Source organism: Pangasianodon hypophthalmus, chromosome 2, assembly GCF_027358585.1.
Source record: "Pangasianodon hypophthalmus isolate fPanHyp1 chromosome 2, fPanHyp1.pri, whole genome shotgun sequence".
NCBI lineage: Eukaryota > Metazoa > Chordata > Actinopteri > Siluriformes > Pangasiidae > Pangasianodon > Pangasianodon hypophthalmus.
In genome coordinates this window covers 26,358,049-26,375,312 of record NC_069711.1, presented here as the reverse complement: position 1 = coordinate 26,375,312, position 17,264 = coordinate 26,358,049, and the positions used below count along the sequence as shown (strand labels likewise).

Here is a 17,264-nt window from a genome sequence, read left to right as displayed (position 1 = left end):
TTTAGCCCGCATCACCATCTGCATGACGCCTCTGTTGATTTAGGGATCCCTAGCTCTGCTGCCATGCCAAAGTGACCCTGAGGTTCAAATTATTATATGACATGCAGCCTTTAAAGCATGACATGACTCTGGTATCCGAATTTGAGGATCTGCTGACATTCTGCATGAGGACTCGGTTCTCTTTTCTTTCAAGTCCAGTCACCTTTGGGAAACGTGAAGTGGTAGCGTTGTACGTGAAAGTTCTTTTTTTTTTCCAAAAAGAAATTTTTGCATCATTTAGCCAAAGAAAAACAATTCAGTTAGGAAAGATATGTATTGAAATTATTGGGAACAGCACACTAGAGCAGTGGAGCAGGTGGTGCTAAAATTATCTTGCAATTGCAAACATGCCCCTTCCTCTCTGGGCTCACAGAGAGATGAAGGGCAAAATAGGACCATGTTGGACCATGTGGTACACTCTGGGATGCAGGCCGTGGACTGATCTACTGGTCTCTGTAATTACGAACAAGCCTCAGCTAACCCAAGAGAGCAGATTTATGTTGCTTTTGGGATTTTTTTTCTATTTTCACTATGAACTCTGATCACATGGCCACTGCATATGAGGCAAAGTTGCATGGAATCCTAAAGGCTAAATGAGAGCTGACCCATTTTTCTGCACCAGGATGCTAAGAAATGCCCTTTACCATAGACAGGGCAGTAACGACAAGTTCACAGATGTGCTCTGCATGTGTCATGTGTATGTTTTAAAATGACTTGCTGTGGTGAGGGTTGCCTGAGCAACATTCTGAACAAAGATGACCACAAAGAGGGAGCAATTCATAAAGAAACAATGAGTGCACTGCGCGTTGTCCGATCTCTCCAAGACACACAGACTCCTAACATCAGCATCCTGGGACAGTGGCACAGTACATGGTTGCATAACCGCTATATGCAACCATGTTTGAAAGCTATATAACCACGGTATAAAAGCATCTCTCTGATACTACAGCGCAGCAATCAGCCAATTACATAACTGCACTTCTCCAGTCCTTTTGCTCTCCCTCTCATTTCTAATTCAGCCTCTATTTCCAGTCACAGCTTTCACTTTTTCCCTCCTGTGCTTGTCACTCACAATTTCTTTCATCCTTCCAGAAAACTGAAATACATTTCTCTTAGTCATTCTTCATCTACTTCATCTACTGCGTTCTTTGTGCACAAGTCTGTCTCCCAGAATCCAGTCTCTGACCATCTTCCATTCCAAATCGTTCCATTTGACATCCTACAGTTCTGATGAGTTAAAGATCAAGAAGCGTGTCCTGTATCAGTTTTCAGCCGGGATTTGCCATTTGTCAAACCCAGAGGCTGGTGAACAGTCTTAAAAGTGTACAAGAAATCCTGCACTGATTTGGACTGAAATCTAAGGAATGTTCTGAAGAAAAATTCTACAACATACTACATTCGTAAAAAGCAAAAGTCAACCACACAAAGCAGTTCATTTCTATTCAATGGATGACTTTGTTACTTTCACTTGTACTCATGACCAAGCAAACAGGACTTAAGAAGACACACATTCTCAATTATCCCTTTTAAGGAAAACGTCAGAAGCTAGCCTACATAGGCCTGTTTGTATAAGAGTTTTACAGGTTGCCAGACTGATCCTTCTACATGCCTGAGCAGGTCACAATCCCCACTCCCCAAAGCTTACACAGTCAAACTAAACCTTTGCATAAGGTCTTACAATGTACACCTCCCCAATAAGTGGTAATTAATAGTTTAAAAAAAATTAATAATCAACAACATATTCAACAGAGATGTTGGTTCAATAAGTTTAACAGGAGTTGATGCCATGAACACTACATTGCTGATTTAAGAAGAAAACCAGTGTACACAAACTACACAAACCATTCTGACTGCATTTCTTTTAGACAAGAACAGATAAACAATGCATGTCATCATTTAGCTTCGGTTTGTATGTGAATGTAAAGAAAAAGTGCCATACTTATAATATGCAGTCTATTACTAATTACATATTTGAAACAATTTGGGACAAACAGAGAGCAACAAATCAGATCAATACATTGGATGGTGAAGAAAACACAAGTTTGTACAAGTACTAAATATGTACCACACACTTTGCTTGCAGGTATTTGCCTTGTTTCACACCATTTATTTGCTAGTGGACTAGTTTTACATGGGGATGTGGGGTAATGTCATTATTACTGGAGTATCTCTGGGATTTCAGTCCTGTCTGAGTCCATCAAGTCTGTAATGTTTAAGGACTACATCCTGTGATTATGTGCTTTTTCTTCAGTGTAGATAGACAGATAGATAGATAGATAGATAGATACTTTATTGTTATTGCACAGTACAGGTACTCAGCAGCTGCAAATGCAGTTTAGCATCTAATAGAAGTGCAAATAGTAACACTGTGCAAACTAAAAAAAGTGCAGGTTGTATATGTAAAATATACCATGCATAATGTACATTGTATATACAAATAATATACAGATATATAAAGATAGAATAGCATAAAATATATAATATGAATCTGCAATTATATAAAGCCACAACACTATTTGGATTTTTCAAAAAGAAGCCAAAAGCTTAAAAACGCAGAACAATGAAAATATAGATCAATTTCAAAGGGCTTCCAGAAGCTTTAGGGAAGTTATTGAATTCCTAGCACAGGTACATCCTACACACGTTATGGTCATTTGATCTTCTAACAATCACGCACAACTTGGACACAAGTGCTTATTAAAAAAAAAAAAAAAAAAAAAAAAAAAAAAAAGGTCAAACCAATCCGTTTGTATTAAAATGATGAGTACGCAGTAGGCATGAGCATTGAAATACTGGTGTAACAGCCATGCGTACACCATACATCTTATACAAAGATCCTATGCAAGTAGGACAATAATCATTACAGACATCCTGTGGCAACATTACTTAAAAGACATGTGACGTCTGTCCGGAAACCTTATCCCAATCCTAATAGTACTTTATTACTGAGGTAATCTGATGATGTAATGCCCATGCAGTTCATAAGTGTGGATTTCTGCCCAAACACACAACTACTAAGTGCTACAACGAAACACCTGTTGACTAAAGTAATGTTTTAGTGCAAAAAAAAAAAAAGAAGAAAAAAGCTTGAAATCAATTCAGAAGAAGATGTAAAAATGAACAAAGTGTAAGAACCATGGATGATCTGTCCAGTTTGTTGTAAGGCAATAAAAACTGTTCCAGGACATTAGATGTGTATGGCCTTCAAGTGAGCATGGTGATCAAACATCAGACCATGAGGTGTATTATATTATATTACATTTATGGCATTTGGCAGATACCCTTATCCACAGCAACTTAGATTTTTATCTCATTTATACAACTGAGCAGTTGAGGGTTAAGGGCAGTAGGGCAGTTGAGGGTTAAGGGTCTTGCTCAAGCTTGGCAGTGCAGGGGTCTGAACTCACAACCTTCTGATTGGTAGTTCAACATCTTAACCACTGAGCTACCCCTGCCCATTACATCCCTGCCATTACACCCCTGCCCGTTACACCCCTGCCCGTTACACCCCTGCCCGTTACATCCCTGCCCGTTACACCCCTGCCCGTTACACCCCTGCCCGTTACACCCCTGGCCGTTACACCCCTGCCCGTTACACCCCTGCCCGTTACACCCCTGCCCGTTACACCCCTGCCCGTTACACCCCTGGCCGTTACACCCCTGCCCGTTACATCCCTGCCGTTACATCCCTGCCCGTTACATCCCTGCCCGTTACACCTCTGCCCGTTACAGCCCTGCCCGTTACAGCCCTGCCATTAAACCCCTGCCCATTACACCCCTGTCCCAGGTGCAAAACACAATATCAGTCCGCGACCTAAGACAACCTGGAAAAAGTGAGATGGGACATTGTGGATCATGTGAAGAAGATGCAGCATAAATGCCCATGCCATGAAGAGCATGAAGAGTCAGAACTTCACCCAGTCTTACCTTCGATGGCAATGACATGCTCCCGGATCTGGTTCTGCAGCAGAGGCTCGTCCACCCGCTCCAGCAGCTCGTAGATGGAGTAGATGTTCGGATGGACGGATTCAAATCTCTGGATCTCGGCTCTGATCGCCGCCGAATTGGCGAGATGCTGCTGATAGTTCATCTTGCAAATGTAAAGCCACTCAACAGGCTCCGATGAGTACTGGCAAGATAACCGTGTCTCTGTGATTCAGGCAGCAGACTAGACCATGGTCCGAGAACCAACAACCCTCTGTGTGTGTGTGTGTGTGTGTGTGTGTGTTAATACTGTCTTTTTACAATCAGAACACAATTAGTCAGCCACTTTATGGTTATTAATCCTGCAAACGGTTAGGTATTTCGAGTGACAAGTTCACCACTAAGCAAACCAAAAGCAGAGCAAATCAAAGCAGCTAGCTAGCAGAGGTTGTGAAGTGCGCCTGTGTAACGCTCATCTCTCCACACAGCAGATCCCACTGCAGAAGCTCGAAAGCCGGAGGGAGGCTGAGAGCTCTCCCGAGGTGAAATCCTGGCTGAAGCGGCAGATGGAGACGGTCAGCTCGGCACAGCTTCCCCATATCCTCCCTCCGCCTCCGGAGTAGGGAAAGCCAAAAATCACACCAGCAACACAGCGTATGAGCCCAGCCTGCTGAAATCACCAAGTGTTTGTCATAACTGGCTAAAGGCTATCTAGCTAGCCAGAGTGAAGAAAGAAAAAAGACAAGAACAGGCCCCTAAAAAACGTTCAGTTTTTGCAGAATAAAGTATACCTGACCGGGCCTGGCCCTTGTCATTGTTTTTAGGGCGCTGGCTGCCTTGTTTAAACGGAAAAAAACAAAACCAATAAACGCAACAACTGTGAAAGAGAGCGCCGGTTAGCTAGCTGTGATGTGCTAGCGCGCTAGCCCGCTGTGAGTGTGTCGGCTCTGCGCACTCCGCTCTTCTGCCTCGTTTTCACTTCAGCGCGTGCTGCCAAAGAACAGCCGCCAAACTATCTTTCCACGAGCCTGCCGACTCGCGCGCACACAAACGGTGATGTTATGCTCCGGTCCGATCGCTTGTCTCACTGTATTGTTTGCTGTTTCACGAGCAAAGGCGCAAGCGAGCGTTCCCCTTCTTCCTCCTGCGCCGCTCTCCGTCCCGTCCGTATCCTCTCTCACACACACACCATTGCGCGTGCTCGCTCCTTGGGACGATTCCTACTGGAAAGCTCCGAGTCGCGGCTGCTGAGCGTTGGTCACGGTCCTGGCTGCAACAACTCTGCGCAGTGCACTGGGAAAATGGTCTAATCCCTGCTGCGCAGTCGTTACGGCTCTGGCTGCGCTAATCCTGTGCAGTACTCAGGCACCTGTGTGTCCAGGTTTTAGATAATAAGGTGGCAAGTAGAGGTTAGATTAAGAGTTAGGACCTGTTAGAGACTCACAGGTTTGATCCTGAGCTGTCTGTGTGGGGTTTCTGTGCATGTTCTCCCCGTGTTTATGTGGGTTTCCTTCTGGTTCTCTGGTTTTCTTTCACCTATTAAAAACATGCCAGTGAAAAAAAAATAACTGCCCCTAGGTGTAAATGTGTGTGAGTGCTACATTGCAATGGAAACCCATTTAGGATGTATTCCCACCTCGTGTTCAGTGTTCCTGGGATAGGCTCCGGGTCCACCGCTGCCCTGACCAGTATATAATGGTTACTAAAGACGAATGAATTTTAAAAAAAATGTTTTTAAGCTTACATCATCAGCGCTGTATCACCTAACTCCTTGTCATTCACATAAATCAAAAGCATGATCTAATTATCTATAAGACATTGTTGTTTTTGAATCATATCCGATTTGTTTCTTGGTGCAAAATGAATGGCCACATTATGATGTTATAGTACAGTTACTCTGTAGTTATTCAAGGCATTGGATCAAAATGCCTAATTCTAAATAAACATGAGTAATAAGATTCATTAATTCTGCATGAACTGCATAAGCGTAATAAACCTCCTGGACACAAGATTTGTGGTTAGAATTGGGGTGGCAAGGCTTATTTTAAGAGTGCCAGCTGCCATCCATGTGGTCACGCCCCAACACACAAGTCACATAGCAACAAAGGCGTTGTACTTATCACTCAACCCAGTGTTTAATCTGAGCACAACATTATGTGTTTTACTGCATATGCACACACAGATAGGACTTAAAATGACATGGGGCATAATCAAGTAATGCAACATGTATTCCAATGCACATGATACTGCAATTCATTTCAATTTATTTTGTGCATGAAAAGGAATTCTTGCAATGAGAAAATGAGTAAACATTTGAATCTAGTCTGGCAAACAATTGCCCGAATCTATATCTCTGTCTACGAAAGTGTCTATAGAAATAACACAAAAATAGAATAAACAATGCCACCTTTATTGAATTAAAGTCAATTTAATTGACTGAAATCACTGATCACTATCATTAATTGGCTGAAATTTCCTATACTGCTTTTCCCAGACAAAGCATATGCCACTCTGACTACAGCTTATTTAGCCATTTAGTTAATCACATTTTAATAACTTTAGATTCAGAAATGCTAGAGCACAAGGACGTAATCGCTCTGCTCCTTGCCACCTGAGCCTCAAGTACTTCAAAGTGAAACAAGTACGTCCTCTTCGTTATAAGACCTTTGTCCCATCCACAAGCAGAGTGTGCATTACTCCATTTCTTTTCTTCCCACTGCCAGTGGCTTTTATGCAACACTCATGTTTCCCCACTGCAAAGTGCGTCTCAGTGCTTTCGTCTGTAAACTCTCCCTGTACGTAATTACAAATACAAAAGCACACATTTATCATGAAAATGCTAATGCAGTAGCTATAAAAGCACAGCACACATGAATATCCTGGCAAATGTATGTGTACTTGTATTTACTCTGTTACTCTCTAATTGTCTGCAGCAGTTTATTCTTAAACATAAAAAGCAATGATCATGATGCTTGAGATCTTTTCATACAATGAGTCACCCAAAGCATGATTCAAAGAGTAACTTACCATGGTTTCCAACTTTTGACCATTGCACCATACATCCATGGTATCTTTCTCTGAGAAGTTATAGAAACCAGAATAATTTAAACAACACACATTAGAAAATGGAGTTCATGAGGATATGCAGGAGTATTGCAACATCTGGCAAAGGAGTATGCCTATGATTGTAATCCTGTAATTACACATGCTACAAACATCTAGAACTCTCTCTATGCTTGTCTGAAAAATAAGTAAGCAAAAAGATTGTAGAAGACTGCACACACAGGTTTAAATGAGATTCACTTGAAGACAATGTGCTTCTTGAAGATAGTGAGTGGCATAGACAATTAGCTACTAGCTATTTTATCCTAAATGCATTTTCCCTGAACACGTTTTCTCCTGCTGCATTGCTTTTCTCTCTTACCCAGAACTATCCTGCAGTCAGCACCATCAAGTTTCAGCAGCCAAGTCTTGGATATTTTGGCCCAGTTGTCTATAAAAGTCTGGAAGCTCTTTCCATTGATTTCCAGAGTGTACTCATAAGTAAAGCCGGTAAGTGCTTCGATATTTATAGTAGCTTTTGCGCCTGTACGTCCAACAGGAAATGTTTCCTTGCCCACCAGTTTGAACATCCAGTCCCTTCTGAGGACCTCCTTTAAAATGAAACAGTTTTCAACATGTCTTGAACATGTAATATGATGACGTTATGAATTACCTACACTGTTTCTCATCAACTAAAATTGAAACATCATATAATAAACGTTTCAGCTCACCTTTCCATTGATATAAATAACACGTTTCCCTGTGGTGGTTCCATGCTCAAATTCAATCTGGTAAATCCCATCACTGAGAGGCACCTCCCACATACCCACCACATCTGCCATTTTATACTATTGACTGCACTTCCAAGGCCTTGCACAGGTTATGTATTTGCCCTCTATTTCATCTTAACACACTGCCCAAACCAAAACCGGGACATATTAACAATCTTCATAGTTCTAAACTGCTGATGAATTTCCTGAAGCCATTTTGTTCTTGTCTAGTGCTCACTCAGCAACACATGCATTAGTGTTAAGAGGCTTAAATTACCAGGCCCTGTGTGTGTGTGTGTTTGTGTGTGTGTTTCATTTGTCCATTGAAACGTGGTAGCTCCAGAAAACACTGGTGTTGCAGAATCATTTGTCTTAATAGAAGTAAAACTGAAGTAAATAGCAATTTGGGTTTTTCCAGTCATTTATCTTCAAAAAAAAAAAAAAAGAGAGATATATGATTTTTAGGAAAATACATTGCTGTGGCAATATATCCCAGACCAACAAAACCATCAAAATGTAATCTAATCTTTTTGTATACTGTATCCTCCCTTAGTAGTGGCGCATATGCTAATCTCAGATTACTGTCTGTATGGAGTTTCACTTGTTCTCCCTGTGTCCATATGGGGTTCCACCGGGTTCTTCACTCTTCTCCCACCTCAATAAAACATGACAGTAGCTGGACTGGCTATGCTAAATTGCCCCTTGGTTTGAACATGCGTGTATGATGCCTTTTTGATGGCTTGGCATCCAATCCAGTGTTCCCAGGATAAACTCCTTTACTGAAGAGGAATGAATCCTCCCTTAGTAACAGAACTACCAGTAGATGGCAATCTCTCTCTCTCTCTCTCTCTCTCTCTCTCTTCCTCCCTCTCTCACTCCTTCACTCTCAATTACCGGATTTTTTGTGTAAGTCAGGGAGCAAAGTTGGAGTGGCTGAGGTCCTAGAGGGTATTTTTTTTTTTACTAATTATTTTTACTAATTATTAATTAGAACTACTGTGTTCCTTCTGTTTTAGACAAAAAATACTTCTTTATCATTGATGCAAACTTTAGGCAGAATAATTCTTATATTCATTAACTTAATTTAATTAAGTAATTATTGGCAGCATGGTGGTGGAGCAGGTAGAGTTGCCACTTCACAGCACCAGCGTCCCTGGTGTGATACTGAGCTCAGATTATTGTGTGTGTGGCGTTTCATATTTTCTCCCTGTGTCCCTGTGAGTTTCTGCCAGTAGGTGGACTGCTGTAAATTGCTAGGTGTGAATGTGTGTGGACTGATGCCCATCCAGATTGCCACCTCATGCCCAGAGTTCCCAGGGATAGAATGCAGATCCAATGCAATCCTGACCAGGATATAATCCTTACTGAAAATGAATGAGTGAACAAACTAACCAATGAATCCTCCTTTAGTAGAGCAACTACCAATAGATGGCAATCTCCGTCTAGACCTTACTCACTCAAACCATAGCATTCACTAAGTTTAATGCCAGGGTTATTTATCCAGAAAACCACTAAATTCATCAAACTTTCTTTTAGTAATTTGTTTAAATTCTACCTGTTTTGTCAATTATAAATATTTGCTATTTGCAAATTCTAATTCATCAAAATGCAGCATTATTTTATGACATATTGCATCTCATCTCAGACAGGGTCCTGTTAAAACCGGATTTTGTAAATGTTATTTTTAATAGGAAGCTCTTAGATCATATAATTCACTTGCATAAAGAACAAAAAATAAAAGAATAATAGCTTAAAAGAATTATAGCTGAAGTGGTTATGTTTCAGCTCAAAGCCCTCTGGACCTTTATATAAGGCAATGTATGTTCTTAACTGTAAAGACGTGTGTTGTATTATATTAAAGAAATTAAAAATAAAAGGTGTAATACTTAGATTACCAACAGTTTTGCAGACAGTGATGGTACACCATGAACCATGTTAACAGCACTACAAAACAAACATTTTAGTATTCACAGGCAAAGCATGATGAGATGATTCACTTATTTTTACGGTGTTCATAAAAGTATGGGAACACTTGCATTAGATTTAAACAGGACTCAAAGGTCCAGGACCCACAGACTTATTAAAAAATAGAGCAGTTTAATATGTTGCAAGGCACTTGTCCCATTAGACAACCAGCAGGATGAAAACTGACTCATAGGGTATTACTCTCTGGATAAAGGGGGGAAAAATAAGAAAGGCCTAAAGCTTTATTGAATTTAGGTCATCTGAAAGTTATTTGCACATCACAACACATTAGCCTCTAATCTTTGGCACAATTCTGAAATGCAGCCTAATTTACAGGCTTGGTATTTAGAACTATCAGGCTATAATGTTTCATTAGTTGCTGCATAATAAGCACATCTGTGTTCGTGTGTGCATCCCTAAATTACATTGGCTCATAGTCAGTAAAGGTAGAAATGCTGTCAAAACTTCAAACACATACTTTAAGTGGGAAACGTTATAACTGTTGTCACATTAAATGTTAATTCCAGATTTATCCGTTGTCCATTACCTAATGCACTAGCTTCCTGATACTAATAATACTGATTTACTCAAGTAGAGAAATGAATTCGAATCAAACCGTCAGACATATTTTTTTTCAGGGTGACAAACAGTAGTCTATTTAAAAGAACCAACCAACCAACCAACCCTGTCCACAGTGGTGCAGTGGGTAGCGTTGCTGCCTCATAGCTCCAGGGTCCCTGGTTCTATCCTCAGCTTGAGTTTCTGTTTGTGTGGAGATTCTGTGCGTTCCCTGGTTTACTCCCACATGCCAGTAGATGGATTGGCTACACTAAATTTCCACTAGGTGTGAGTGTGTGTGCATGGTGTCCTGTGATGGACAGGCATTCCATTCAGGGTGTATTCCCAATTTGCTCCATGTATTCTCGGACCTCTGGATCCACTGTGACCCTGACCAGAATAAAGTGGTTACTGAAGATGAATGAACTGACCCTATATCCTATCTCCCCTTTAACTAAAAAAAAAAAAAAATTCACAAACCCCCTCTCGACAGATTTACACTCACCAGCCAGTTTATTAGGTGCACTTGTATATTTATGTTCTTGTCCGATCAGCCAATCATGTGGCAGAAGCACAATGTATAAAATCATGCATGGTAACTAAAATAACCACTCTTTACAATTGTGGTAAGAAAAAAAGCATTTCAGAATGCACAACACGTCGAACCTTGAGGCTGCAACAGTAGAAGACAACACTGGGGACCCCTCCTGTGAAGCCAATCTGAAGGAATCTGAGACTACAGCTTGGGTTACTGTCTGTGTGAAGTTTTTTGTGTTCTCCCCATGTTTGTGTGGGTTTCCAACAGATTCTCTGGTTTCCTCCCATTGCCCAAAAACATGCAGCTAGGCTGAAAAGCAGTTACTGAATATGAATGAATGAGTGAATAATATTTTGGCCATAGACCTCTTTATTCCCTAAATTTCCACCCACAGAAGACTTTTTGTTTAATTAAAATTGTCATTAGATGTTGATATTATTTATAAGTATACTAATCAAACTAATAGCTATAAGAACTAATACTTCCTAACTTAATAATAATATAATAACAGACACACATTACAGCTTTTCTACAGTCTCTTTTGAATTATATGATTATTCATATATATATATATATATATATATATATATATATATATATATATATATATATATATATATATATATATATGTATGTGTATATATATATATATATATATATATATATATATATATATATATATATATATGTATATATGTGTGTGTGTGTGTGTGTGTGTATATATACTAACTTCAACAACCTCAGATCACTGGAATATCTACCAACAAATAATACCGTGTCAGATCCTGTGTGTACTATGGACCGTCCTGTTAAATTTGCTCTAATAAATGCTAGGTTCTTGTCCAGTAAATCATTTATCTTGAATGACTTTTTCACCACTCGTGCTCTGGATTTTTTTATTTGTGACGGAGACCTGGCTCAGCCCTGGTGACTTTATGGCCCTAAAGGAACTCACTCCTTCAGACTGACTGTTTTTTTAATACTCCAAGAACTGCAGGTCGTGGAGGTGGAATAGCAACAATTTTCAAGAACTGTTTTGATTGTAGACTTTTGTCTACTGATGAATTTTCAAGCTTTGAGGTGTAGCTTTTCAAGATTGATTTCTCTACTCCCTTGCTATGTGCACTGGTTTACAGACCATCTAAATTTAATAAGGACTTCATCCAGGAATTTTCTGACTTTTTGTCATCTGTGGTGTCACGCACTGATAGACTTCTGGTTATGGGCGATATAATATACATGTTTGTTGCCAGTCAAAACCCCTGGTAAAAGAGTTTTTATGTCTCACTGACTCTTTTAACCTTGTTCAATCTGTCTCTGGACCTACACAGAAGGGTCATACTCTTGATTTGGTGCTATCATTTCCTTTGTCTTTGGCAAACCTTGAAATATGCGATGTTGCTATTTCCAATCATTGTCCAGTTGTTTTTGAATCTGTGCTGTCATGTCAATTGTTCAAATCCTATCACCCACCATGCTATTCTAGACATATTAATTCCTCCATTGCCAGGTTTTTCAATGATGTCTACATATCTTCCCAAATGCCAAATGCTGTGGAAGTTTTATCCATTCGTGTCAACCCTGACGATCTGGTTGATCTTTATAACAGTACTTGCATTACTACCTTGGACTCAGTTGCCCCCTTTAGGTTACAAAGATCCAAAGTGATGCATAAAGCTCAGCCCTGGCTAGATGGGTCCATTTGTGCCCTTAGACAGGAGTGTAGGCACGCTGAGCGTAAATGGAAGAAAGATAAATTGCAGATATCTTATGAAACTTTTAGGGAGTGTCTTAGGCAGTATCAGAGCTCTGTTAAGGAAGCACAGTTTAGATATATGTCGGATTTAATTGCAGGAAATGCACAAAGGCCTAAGGTACTTTTTAGTAAAATTAATGCTTTTTTAAGCTTTTTTAAGTTGAGGACATCAGATCTACCATACCATCTCGTAGTTCTGTTCTGTTAGAGACGCCGTGTTATCACAACCATTTATCTCAGTTTCAACTCCTCTCACCTTCACAACTTTTTAAACACAGCCCTTGAGGAGGGTATAGAAAGATGACTTCTAATATCCTATAGTTTAGTTTAGTTTAGTTTATTCATTTATAAAGCACATTTTAAAACAACTGAAGTTGAAACCCGTGCTGTACAAGTACAAGTAGTCTAAAGCAAATCTATACACAAAAAACATTTAACAATACAAAATACCGAAAGACAAATGGAAATTTTACAGGCTCAGACTGAATATCACATATCACATGGCACATCACATATACTACTCAAAATTAACCTCACCCAAATGTGTAGTATGCAGTATGTGAACAATATGCATCTTTTCAGTATACAAGCGGTACACAGACCGAATTATCCAGCCAGAACTGTTGCTCTATTACAAATGGTGTCCTAAGCTCTGTGGTCCTCCTCCAAGTCCGATGGTGTGCAAGCTGCCAAAAAGCATGCTAAGGTGGTCAAGCTGGTAGACCATTTTTGTCAGCTGGTATGTTATTCCTATATGGTATTCAGCTTCCTTATTACTTGTCTAAACTGATTAATAAATATTAGTGATTCTAATTATCTCACTGTACTGTGTTATTTTCTTTAAAAAATACTTGTCTATGATGTTGCGTTATTAGCTGTAATTTAGAAACTGCTTGCTTTCTATCAGCTTGACCAGCTTGGCCTGTGTTTTGGCAGCTAGTCGGACCAAGATGGATTTTTAGCAGGGAAATTTCATCAATTCCACAAAAAATTTATTAGATCACACTGACAAATTTAAATGATGTAATATAAAATAAACATAAATTAGGTAACTGATCACACCTTGTTCAATTTTTACCGGATTTGAACCCTGATTCAAGGGGTCAGAGGCCGCTTCTGAGTCCACTTCAACAAAGGGAGCATAGAGGGCGCATAGCGGGAGCATAAAGGGAGCACAGAGAGAGCAAAGGTGGTGCTTTTGAGCACACCTTTCAAACTTAACATGATAAACATCACACCCTACACCCTTGAGGACTTTTAAAAAAAAAAGTAAGAAAACTGCTTGGAAGGCAACAGCTGCATTTAGGCTGCTATATGTGTAAAGACTGTGGTTATGTTGCAGAATGTTTTCATCTAAATGTTGTGCTAAATCAAACAAGGTACATTCACTAATGTGTTCCCTATGTGAAAAAGCATATGCTAACCATCAGCAGTCAACAGCAACTAAGCAACTTCTTAGTCTGTTAGTTGCTTTATTTGTTGTGAGTCAGATTTTAACAAATAATTACATTTAGTAATAGTGCATGTTCTTAAAAAGCTGTTTAAATCGTAACAATCTGTGATGGCATGATATTTCTTACATATGAAAAGCAATGCTAGTTATCAAGTGAGCTGTTAGTGTGTTTATATTTTACCCCATTCCCAAATAAAAGGCTAAAGTGGTACTTGACTTTTTAAAAGCCTTTCTCTGCTGCCTAATGATATTACGTTGGGCTTTAAACACCGTGTTACACATGTTGTTATAGTTACTAAGTAAATAATACAACACGAAAGGGCATGCTATTATTGGAAAGTAATTGACGACAAGGTAGTGTGATGTGATGTGAAGTTACTGTTACCACCCCGAAGTGTTTTATTTCAGTTTTATTTTAATGATTACAATTTTTTATTTATTAATGAACAACGCATCACCCTTTTTAAGTATTTATATTGAATGATGTGGAATGTCCACAGAACAAATGTCTCTTTCACTTTAAGCAGTCATTCCCTCACCAACCTTTCTTTTCTCTCTCTTTTAAAGTTAGTAAACAGCTCATCATGTTATCAAGAAACTGGAAAGGAAAATGTGATGTATATTAATTAAGATAAATATTAAATAAATGTCTCCTTACAGAAAACGTCACCATATCAATGATTATACAATTCTCTATGTTATATAAAAGCATGTTTATTTAAATGGTTTTTATTAGGTTTAGATTATGCAGAGTGTCTACCATATAAATTCCTGTAAATTACTTGTTACTATAGAAAGAATAATGTATAATAACAAGTGCATTAATATAAACCTATGATATTTCTTGCAGTCAACAGCTGTGAGAGCATCTGTTATAGTATATTAAGCAGCACCTTCTGACCAATCAGATTTGAGCATTTAATAGTGCTGTGGTATAAGAAGATATAGAGCAGTCCAAGGTAATCCTGATGTAACTGATTACAGGTAGTCACATGACTGCAGTATACAAAATGATAGTTCTTGCCAGGGGTGTAGCCAGACCTTTTACAATGTAGTGGCCAAGTTAGACCCAATGACTTTATTGGGGTGGCAAGCTAGGGTGGTTCAAAATACTAAACCACATCCATAGAAAATGATATATCTGTGTATGACCTGAGAAGGATCCCCATAGTAATGTTTGTTTGGTGTGTAGCAAGCTACAAAAAAGTCATACATATCATTAGGTTACATCTACGCTCGGTTCGAGGCACAGAACGGCGTGACGGCGAGGAAGACCACCCCTTCTCCCAATGACCAGGTGCTGTGTCTAACCACGGCTGACGTGAAGAAGACTCTACACAGAGTCAACCCACGGAAGGCTGCTGGACCAGACAACATTCCTGGCAGGGTGCTCAGGGGATGTGCAGACCAGTTGGCAGATGTTTTCACGGACATCTTCAACACCTCTCTGTGCAGCACCGTTGTCCCGACCTGCTTCAAGGCCACCACCATCGCCCCCGTGCCAAAGAAGTCTTCAGTGTCCTGCCTCAATGACTACCGTCCCGTTGCACTTACACCCATCATCATGAAGTGCTTCGAGAGGCTCGTCATGAGGCACGTCAAGACCCTGCTGCCTCCCTCACTGGACCCCCTGCAATTCGCTTACCGCCCCAACCTCTTAACAGATGATGCCATCACCACCACCCTCCATCTGGCCCTCACCCACCTGGACAATAAAGACACTTATGTTAGAATGCTGTTCATAGACTTTAGTTCAGCATTCGACACAATCATTCCTCAGCACTTGATCGGAAAGCTGAACCTGCTGGGCCTGAACACCTCCCTCTGCAACTGGATCCTGGACTTCCTGACTGGGAGACCTCAGTCAGTCCGGATCGGGAACAGCATCTCCAACACCACCACACTGAGCACTGGGGCCCCACAGGGCTGTGTGCTCAGTCCACTGCTGTTCACTCTGCTGACTCACGACTGTGTAGCAATGCACAGCTCGAATCATATCATCAAGTTCGCCGATGATACGACCGTGGTGGGTCTCATCAGCAAAAACGACGAGTCAGCATACAGAGAGGAGGTGCAGCAGCTAATGGACTGGTGCAAAGCCAACAACCTGTCTCTGAATGTGGACAAAACTAAAGAGATGGTTGTTGACTTCAGAAGAGCACAGAATGACCACTCTCCGCTGAACATCGACGGCTCCTCCGTGGAGATCGTCAAGAGCACCAAGTTTCTTGGTGTTCACCTGGCGGAGAACCTCACCTGGTTGCTCAACACCAGCTCCATAACAAAGAAAGCCCAGCAGCGCCTGTACTTTCTGCGAAGGCTGAGGAAAGAACATCTTCCACTCTCCATCCTCACCACGTTCTACAGAGGGACTATCGAGAGCATCCTGAGCAGCTGCATCACTGCCTGGTTTGGGAATTGCACTGTTTCAGATCGCAAGACCCTGCAGCGGATAGTGACGACAGCTGAGAAGATCATCGGGGTCTCTCTTCCCTCCATCACAGACATTTACACCTCTCGCTGCATCCGCAAAGCCACCAGCATTGTGGATGATCCCACACACCCCTCACACACACTCTTCACACTCCTGCCGTCTGGTAAACGGTACCGAAGCATTCAGGCCCTCACAACCAGACTGTGCAACAGTTCCTTCCCTCATGCCATCAGACTTCTAAATACCTAGAACTGGACTGAAGGAACACACACACACACACATACATATACACACACACACATATATATATACACACACAACTGAACTGGTCCAAAGGAACTCACGCATACATACATACATATATATAAACACAACTGAACATCCTCTATGCACATGCACTGCACATGTTTTGCACATGTCTTATTATTGTTGCTACTTCTATGTTTACACTGTTTACACTACCTCAGCTGTAATATTTGCACTACTGTCACTTTATCACTTTCAACAGGACTGTGTACTGGTCGGCGTCGTAGTTATGTACTGTCTGTTCTGTCTTGTGCTGTCTGCACATGTTTGCACTTGTGCAGTTTACGTTTAATTTATGTAATTTATGTAGTCCCAGTAGTTCTGTGTTGTTCTGTGTTGTCTTATGTAGCACCTTGGTCCTGGAGAAACGTTGTTTCGTTTCACTGTGTACTTGTATATGGCTGAAATGACAATAAACTCCACTTGACTTGACTTGACTTATGAAATTTAGTATCATTAGCTTATGGTAGCTAATAACA

The 17,264-nt window shown here is 40.4% G+C and overlaps 2 protein-coding genes across 3 annotated transcripts in view; both read right to left on the bottom strand.

Moving 5' to 3' along the window:
* Nucleotides 1-5,193, bottom strand: part of agap1 (ArfGAP with GTPase domain, ankyrin repeat and PH domain 1) — a 142,472-nt gene extending 137,279 nt beyond the window's left edge. Inside the window, exon 1 of one of the 2 annotated variants that reach the window (XM_026933394.3) lies at nucleotides 3,967-5,193. In XM_026933394.3, the coding sequence (XP_026789195.1) occupies nucleotides 3,967-4,129 (163 nt within the window). In that variant the 5' untranslated portion in view covers nucleotides 4,130-5,193. The remainder of the gene's footprint in view (nucleotides 1-3,966) is intronic. The other variant, XM_026933395.3, reaches the window with a different exon arrangement.
* A 1,052-nt stretch (nucleotides 5,194-6,245) lies between these two features.
* Nucleotides 6,246-7,952, bottom strand: faimb (Fas apoptotic inhibitory molecule b). The gene is made up of 4 exons (XM_026933613.3): nucleotides 7,737-7,952; nucleotides 7,388-7,616; nucleotides 6,991-7,040; nucleotides 6,246-6,756 (listed from the first exon to the last, which is right to left on the bottom strand). Exons 1-4 carry the CDS (start codon nucleotides 7,845-7,847, stop codon nucleotides 6,619-6,621), a joined length of 528 nt encoding a protein of 175 aa, XP_026789414.1. The 5' UTR covers nucleotides 7,848-7,952; the 3' UTR covers nucleotides 6,246-6,618.
* Nucleotides 7,953-17,264: the final 9,312 nt, after the last annotated feature.

Bases quoted from the DNA above. Each gene is read 5' to 3' on its own strand.
- faimb (XM_026933613.3), bottom strand. From the start codon at position 7,847: ATGGCAGATGTGGTGGGTATGTGGGAGGTGCCTCTCAGTGATGGGATT. The intron at 7,617-7,736 runs GTGAGCTGAAAC...TTCATTTTAAAG, and splicing joins TTATTTATATCAATGGAAAG to GAGGTCCTCAGAAGGGACTG. The intron at 6,757-6,990 runs GTAAGTTACTCT...AATTACGTACAG, and splicing joins GTCAAAAGTTGGAAACCATG to GGAGAGTTTACAGACGAAAG.